The sequence below is a fragment of the Solanum tuberosum genome, unplaced genomic scaffold, assembly GCF_000226075.1.
Source record: "Solanum tuberosum cultivar DM 1-3 516 R44 unplaced genomic scaffold, SolTub_3.0 scf00174, whole genome shotgun sequence".
Taxonomy (NCBI): Eukaryota; Viridiplantae; Streptophyta; class Magnoliopsida; order Solanales; family Solanaceae; genus Solanum; species Solanum tuberosum.
Window position 1 is genome coordinate 1,218,070 of NW_006239103.1, and position 8,351 is coordinate 1,226,420.

Sequence of the window (8,351 nt, forward strand, 5' to 3'; positions counted from 1 at the left end):
AAAAAATATTTTCAATTTCAAAAATTATTTTCTACTCTAGTATAAATAAAAGATATTTCTCAAAAACATTTGTCATTCATAAATCAAACACAAAATCTTTTCCGGAAAATATTTTCTACTCACCAATCAAACATGAGAAAATAAGTCAAAAATCAATTTGTTTTCCAGGAAAACATTTTTCATGGAAAACATTTTCCTTCATACCAAACACACCCTAGTTGGTTCAACTTTTTCATTCAACATAGGTTTTCACATATAAAAATTGTATCAGATGGAATGAGGTCAACATGGATCTGAACATGCCATAGATGTTTGACATGGACACACTGACATAGATTTTCTATCAGGTGTTTGACACAACACAATGGATTTTTGGTTTTCAATATTTTCCTCTTATAGCATGTATGGGCTTGAATGGAACTGAAACACATTCTTGTATCAAAATTTATGGTTATATCCCGTGAACTTTATAACTCATTATCTTTTCCTCGCTTAGATAGTTTCATTGGTGTTACTAGGATTTGTATATCTCAGGAAGAATGAGACGCAAAATAGGAGTTTCAAACATGCTGATTTCATAGGTATTTGTTGGTCAAACCATGAAAAGAAAAGAAAAGTTGGGAGATCAATGATTTGTGGAACCTGTTTGTTGGATGTCTGGATGGGTCATGTTAAACATTGTTCTTATTTCTTAACATGGACATGATGATGTGTAGAAATTTCGCTACTTTGTATATATTAGAGTTTGAACCCTATAGCCACTTGCACCTAGGTAGACCTAGGAGACATGTTAGACTTTTTATACGAAGAGTTTTTGTAAGTTTTTGTCTATCTTTTAAGTTATCAGATTAACTTTTTTATTCAGTTTATCCATCATCCCATTATTCTTGAGCATAAAGTGCTCCTTTCTTTAGAATAATCTGTCTTCTATAGTATTGAGTATACTAAGCTATTTCGTGGATGTCGTGATGAATCTCAAATGGTGATCCTGACCCCATTCTGACTATGCTCTTTGTTTGTAGGGAGAGAGCTGATCGGCCCTTCCGTTGTCTTGACTGTCAATATAGGAGGGAGCTTGTTAGAGTATATTTAACCAATGTTGAACAGATCTGCCGCCGTTTCGTGGAAGAGCATCGAGGAAAACTTGGAAAGTTGATAGAGGATAAAGCTAGATGGTCGAGGTAAGGTGTAAAGTTTCTCAATTGTTTATCTGGTTCTTGATGTGATTCTAAATGCAAAAACAATAAGTTGAACCACAATCAAACAAGCAATACAAGATAACAAGTATATGATTAAGAAATAGAAAGAGAGGGGGAAGAGATTTTGAAGAAAGAAAGGATAGTCTAGCAAATAAAAGACATAAATTACTAAAACAAATCCTCCCATAAATTCACACAAAGATTATTTCTCTATCTTCAAACTTAGCTCACCCTAATATGAAGACTTAAAGACTATTTATCCTAGTCTTGTAAAAAGAGGTAAACTACAAGAATGATCCAACATCCTTGATGACCTATGTGGTTGTCATCACTTCCTTGATTTGCATCTGGTTTTAGAGACTGTTAGCCTAGATAGTTCTCTAGCTTCTAATATCTATGTTTTGTCGTGTCTTATTTAGATACTTCAGTTGTGATTATGAATATGGGTAATATTTTATATTGAATGACATATTTGTTCCCCTTAATCCTCATGTAGGTAATGCAATATATGTTTGCTTTGGATTTGTGATTTTTTAGCATTTTGACATAACATTCTGACTTCTCACTTGACATGGAAATTCAGTTTCTGTGCTTTTTGGCTGGGAATGGACCAAAATTCTAGGCGCCGAATGACCCGGGAGAAATCACATTCGATTTTGAAAGTGGTGGTCAAACAATTCTTCATTGAAAAAGAGGTTACATCTACTGTAGTGATGGACTCTTTGTACAGTGGGCTTAATGCTATTGAAGGCCAGACTAAAGGAAAGAAAGGGAAGGGGAAATATTTGGATGCAGAAGAACAGCTGGTTCCTATTGTTCGTTTGGACAACGACATGTTTGTCTTGGTGGATGACGTCTTGCTATTGCTTGAGAGGGCTGCCTTGGAACCGCTGCCTCCAAAGGATGAGAAAGGTCCCCAAAACCGTACAAAGGTAAGTCACAGAATTCCATGGTTGAAGCCATATTAAGAAATGCTACAAAATTATGGCTTCAATTGCACCACCTACTGCAGTTATGTTTTCCTTCATTGCTGAAACTATGGGGCTTACGATTGATACTGTTGTTAGCAAGCTTCTATTTGTCTTTTCTATTATTGGACTAGGGTGTCTTGTTATTGCCACCCACAGATTTGTTTCCTTGTTTTAGCAAAATCTAGACTTAGCCCTTCTCTCAAGATTTTATAATAGACAAATATGCTTCAGTAATATTCCCTATATGTGGACAAACATTTCTTATGATTCATTGACATGTTCGGTTACATCTGAAGCTGCTTTTGTGGATAAGTTACTGAATGTGAGTAAGAATGAGATTGAGCTTTTGGCTAGTGGTAGAAGGAATTATCAAGTGATCATGCAACAAGGCTAATAATTGTGAGTGTACTTTGGTTGTTATGGATGATATTTGAACTGGATCCTATTTCAATGCCTATGATAACTGAAAGAATCGTGTATATGGCTAAGAATTAGTCTAGTCAGAGTCACTTCTCTTACTGCCACTTCTTTTTCGTATCACGTACTCCTCGTTCCCTCCTCTCTCTTGAGGAAAAGAAGGGAAAGAAAGACAAGCACTTGTTCTTTTCTTCGTAGTGTATATCTATCCATTCTTATTTACTTATTGTACTATTCTTTATTTTAGGATGGTGCTTCTGGAGAGGACTTTAACAAAGATTCCTTTGAGCGTGACGAGAGGCGCCTAACTGAACTAGGTCGTCGAACCATTGAAATATTTGTCCTTACACATATTTTCAGGTAACCATCATCACTGTTGCTATTGAAATGGCTATCCACGGCTCATCTAGTTAATCTATTCTCGTCATTTAAAGTTAGAAGGTCTAAATAGATTCTTTTACCTCAAATTCGGAAGCAGCTGCATTTATGTGGAATGATGTTGTACATTATCTCAAGATTTGTGTTAGTTTTTGATGGTTAACAATGACCTGATTATACTGATAAAACAAAATTTACCTTCTGTAGTAAAATAGAGGTTTCGTATCAGGAAGCTGTTGCTTTAAAGAGGCAAGAGGAGCTCATCCGTGAAGAGGAGGCTGCTTGGCTGGCTGAAACTGAGCAGAAAGCTAAAAAAACATCTGACAAGGAAAAGAAGTCGAAGAAAAAGCAGGTACATGTCCTTTTGCATATGTTTATAGTATTTGATTACACAGGTAAGATATGGGAACTATATTTATTTTTAATATGCCGGAACATCTGTTTAAGTGAGGCTACCAGATCAGTGTTAAAAAGACTCCTGTATCTTTTACATTGTCTTTGTTACCTGGTACACATTGCTGAGTCCTTGCATGGTATGGAAATTAAAAATTACTTGCCAGCTAAGAGATGCTAGGCTTTAGGTATTAAAGTTTGAGTTTCTGTTATCAGCTATTTAACTTTAGGGAACGAGAAGCAAAGTTATCCTTTGCTTGGAGTTCTTTTTATGCACAAATTGTGGTTATAGGTAATACTGAAGCAAGGACATCTGTTGTGTCAGCTCAAGTATTTATCTTTAGTTTGAAAGAAAAGTCTTGGCTTCAATTATTGACATCATTAATGTAGTTTCTACGCTGTATTAGATTAGATGATTGCATATTCTTCCCTTGCACCACCTAAATTTTGTTTTCTTTAGAGATATCATCATCGAGCTTGTCTGATTAAAGCTGCTTATGAAGAAAGACAATATTCTCCATGAAAATGAGAAGAAAACATGTGTATAATAGCAGGAAAAAGAAAAGAAAGGAATAACAGAAAATAAACAAAATGAAAAAGGATTAAGGAGAAACTAACAAGAATGTGCTGAGACAGATTAAAAGTTGTAGATTTTGCCAACTAGTTTGTGCGCAACTCTTAACTGTCCATTGAGGTTTAGTGAACATATTTATCCTTTTCGCCACCTGAAGAAAGTGCTTTGTGTAGAATATTGTAGATACACTTTATCATTCTTACCTTGTATTTCAGGGTAAACAGAAAAAGAATAATCGCAAAACGAAGGAGAAGGGAAGGGATGAAAAAACTTGTATAATTGAGCAAGAGAAGGCTGAACAAGATGGGTGTATTCTAGATGGAAATGATTACGAGATTGAGGAGTCAGAGGCAGCGCTGGAGAAACCAGATATGCTGGAAAATGGTTCGGATGTTTCTGATTCAGTCGATTGTGTTCCAGAAGTAAACCACCCTGATTTTGAAGACAGAGGTGCATGTCCTGTCAACTGGGATACTGACACCTCTGAAATGCATCCTTCCACAGAAATTAGCTGCTGTGGGTTAAATGGCCTTTCAGCTGCACAGAATGGTATTTCAGGAAGAAGTCTTTCTGTTATCAATGATAGTTCATCAATGTGTTCTACAGATTCAGTTCCTTCAGTGGCTATGAATGCGCCTTACAGAGGGACTTCTTTGAACCATAAAAACCAGAAATCACCTAGCAGGTAACCTTCTTAAAATTTTTGGGCATCGATAAATATCTTTTATGATGTCTCTGGTTTTTCTAATTGTTGGTGTCTCAACTATTCAGAGTGGTTAACCACAGAAGCAAGTCAACCAGTAGTACGACTGACTGGGCTAGTGAAATACATAGGCAGCCATTAGATGCTCTTCCAGATACAGGGAAGCTAACTAATACAACTGTAAGTCGTAGGGCAACTAGATCCGAGTCCCAGGCTATAGCACATTCGCACGAGCGGGAAGTGCTGAAGAAGGTTTGTCATTTTCTCCCATTATGCATTCATCTCTTACTCCACGGAATTGACTGGATTTCATCCTAGTAAAAAAGCTTTACTAAGGAATGCGAGTTGTAACACTTAAAAGCATATTCATGGATCTTTTTCTTCTTTATTTTTTTGGGTGGGGGTGGGGGTGGGGTGGTCTGTCCCTATCTTTCAGCGTTTCCTTCATGTTTCTTTATATAGTTAACAGGAAGAGGATGAAAGAAACTGAATAATCTCGGTAGCTGAGTGTCCGGTTCTTCTTCCTATTTTTGGAATAAAACCCCATGTATTCCTGAAATATTGATGAACTGACTAGTTCTTTTGCTCTAAGCTGTTTACCTTGTAAACGGAGGAGATATAGAAAGTGTGCCATGCTTGATTTATAAGATTCTATAATCCATATGCTCAGTTATTCTTTCTGCTAATTGTCATTTTTGGATTTTAGAGGCAACTTCTTTACTGTGGATGCCATGATTCTGCTTATGTTGTTTTTCAGTGAATTCCAACTTTCATGCCACACTTTCTTGTATGCAGGAAGTAATAGTTTCACAGCAGAGAAAGCTGAGTGAGCCTGATTCAGAGAGACCTCCCTTGGAGAAGCCACATGTCATATCTCATCCTAGTAGTCCTTTAAAAGGTGCAGCGTCTGCCATTCAGTTGAAATCAGAGCTGAAGGTCTTGGCCACAAGTGGTCCAAACTCTGTTAAAAAATTGTCCTTGAACAGTTCTAAGCTGACTCATAAATCAACTACTTCGACTAATTTAGCTGAAACTGCTGTGTCCTTTAAGGCTGATCCTAATAAAGGTATGGAACGACAAGTGGCGGAGAAGCCCTCAGTGCATTCAGTATCCATTACACCTCAGAACTTCCAATCTCATCAAGTGACTGCCTCTGCGACAACGGAAAAGCCCAAACCTCAAGTTCCCGCCCTGTCCAGACCCTTGAATGGTCCTGTAGTACCTGGGCCTAGGCCTGCTGCCTCTGTTGTTTCTATGGTTCCAACGTCACCAATACTGGCCCGTTCAGTGAGTGCAGCAGGTCAATTGGGCTCTGACCCTTCACCAGCAACCCACAGTTATGTTCCTCAGTCCTATCGAAATGCCATTGCGGGTAATCCTGTTTCTAGAAATGCGACTGGTTTTAGTCAACCCTATTCTCCAAGTTCAATGGTTAACTGTTCGCAGCCATACCCTCATTCACCTTCGCGGATTTCTGTGCCGTTATTCTTACCACAGGGATCAGAAAGAACAGAACCTAGTTGTATCAGACCAAGTTATTCATATGGAGTAAGTCATGATACCCTGCAGAATGGAGTTCAATGGCAGAGTTCCCAGAGGGATAGCAGGAGTATATCTCGGGATCATCCTTCTATACTAAACGAGTTTCAAAACTTTGATGTGTTCCAGCCTGTATGTAGAACCCATGATCCCATCCCATCCGAGTTTCCAGCCTGCACGTCTGGACGCCAGTCCCAGAGTGCACTGGCTGATGAATTTCCACATCTTCATATCATTAACGACTTGCTGGATGATGAGCAAGGAATTGGAAGGACTTCGATGCCCACCACAGGCTTTCAAAGTTATAGCAATGGGTCACACCATCTGAATCGGCATTCCTCTTTCCCTGGTGATATTGGAATGTTCACTGACTTAGGTCCTTCAACAAGTTCCAGTAGGTTTGAGCGAACACGGAGTTATCATGATGACATCCAGCATAATTTTTATGAAGGCCCTTTAGACAGTGCAAGGGATATGATTCGTCAGCCTAATTCACGATTTATAAGTGGGCAGATTGATGGGTTAGTACCAAACCAGTGGCAAATGATGGGTTCTGATCCATCTTTTCTTGGAATGAGGACTGCAGAAAATGATCCAAGTTACCGGTACAATGTCCCTGACTACTCAAACATGTCTTCTGGTGGTGTAAATGGCTATAGAGTATATAGGCCTCCAAATGGTCTTTGACAACAAGCTATAGTTGGCTGTTATAATAATGTACTAGAGGAAAGCATTTGGTATTGGGATAGTGGAGTGTGAGGTTGTAAGTTGTAACCCTCTGGCAAGTGAAATATTTTGTAAAGAGTGATTCTGCCCTTATTAGTTTTTCTATATTAATTAGCTTTAAAAAATCTGGCTTTTCCTATCACTCCAATTGGGGATTTGATGTTTAAAAGTTTGGCCTTCTTTCTTTTTAGTTTCCCATTTGATGTCCGCTATCCGCATTAGAGCCCGATTATTTTGAATTCGCGCTACATAGGGCTCATTTGGGGGAAGCGCTCTTTACTAAAGATTTTTTCATATCCAAGGTTTGAATCCGAGATTTTTGGTTAGGGGAGGATTAACCCCATCCGCTGCACCACATCCATGGGTGGGTGGTGTTTGGCCTTCTCTTTTATGAAGTCTGATACTAAATCTTGATTGGAAACTGTCAATGGGGGTAATGTGGTAGCACAGTTTAATGACTAGGCGGCCATGACTAGGCCTATCGGACGTTTCTGAACATACCTAGGTGAAATCTCACGAGATATATAACAATAATATAATATACTTAGAACTTGTTGTCTTAAACATTTCGTAATGATGCTATATTAAAGTACAAAACATGAGGTTTATTACGGAAAAGGGTCAAAATTGCCCCCGAACTATATGAAATAGACCATTTTACCCTTCGTTACATTTTGGGATAAAAAATGCCCCTGCTGTTATCCTAAGAGATCACAAATACCCTCAAGAGTTAACACCCCAACTTTTTGTTGACGTGGCAAGCCACGTGGGACTAATCCTTCCACCTAAGCATTGCCAACTAGGATTCACTACAAAAGAACTAGACCTTTAGCGGCAACAACAGTCGCCACAAAAGCCCAGAAAATCGTCACTAAAAGTTTTTAACATTAAATTCTAATTTTGTGTTTTTTTCTTCATTGTTTTTAAAAAACCAAATATGATATCGATTAAGTAGGAGTTTGAAGACACTATATGTTTTATTTTTATGTCATATGTAAATGTATAAAATGTACAATGATGCATTATATATATATATAGTAGGAGATTTGAATCGAGAAGTAATTTTGATTATTTTTCGTAATAATATTGGATGTTTTTAATATGGATATTGCAAGTTATTTATTTTAGAAAATTAGGTTGCAATCGAAAATTAATTATCATATTTTTTTGTTGAAAAAATAGGTTTTACTAGCGAATGGTTGTTGGAGCCTTAGTCGCCACTAAAAATCACTCATAACCTTTAGTGGCAATATTTTGGGATTTTGTGGTCGCCACTAAAAGTCAAGTTCTTTTGTAGTGAATCTTAGTTGGCAATGCTTAGGTGGAGGGATTAGTCCCATGTGGCTTGCCACGTCACTAAAAAATTGGGGTGTTAACTCTTGAGGGTATTTGTGGTCTCTTAGGATAACAACAGGGGCATTTTTTATCCCAAAATGTAACGAAGGGTATAA

The 8,351-nt window shown here is 37.8% G+C and overlaps 1 protein-coding gene across 2 annotated transcripts in view; it reads left to right on the forward strand.

The window, feature by feature from the left end:
• Positions 1–7,019, forward strand: part of LOC102604211 (MATH domain-containing protein At5g43560-like) — a 14,847-nt gene extending 7,828 nt beyond the window's left edge. For both annotated transcript variants that reach the window (XM_006354466.2, XM_015311903.1), the window contains 7 exons: positions 1,023–1,181; positions 1,783–2,131; positions 2,835–2,947; positions 3,173–3,317; positions 4,148–4,617; positions 4,704–4,887; positions 5,431–7,019. In XM_006354466.2, coding sequence (XP_006354528.1) covers positions 1,023–1,181; positions 1,783–2,131; positions 2,835–2,947; positions 3,173–3,317; positions 4,148–4,617; positions 4,704–4,887; positions 5,431–6,861 — 2,851 coding nt within the window. In that variant the 3' untranslated portion in view covers positions 6,862–7,019. The remainder of the gene's footprint in view (positions 1–1,022; positions 1,182–1,782; positions 2,132–2,834; positions 2,948–3,172; positions 3,318–4,147; positions 4,618–4,703; positions 4,888–5,430) is intronic.
• Positions 7,020–8,351: the final 1,332 nt, after the last annotated feature.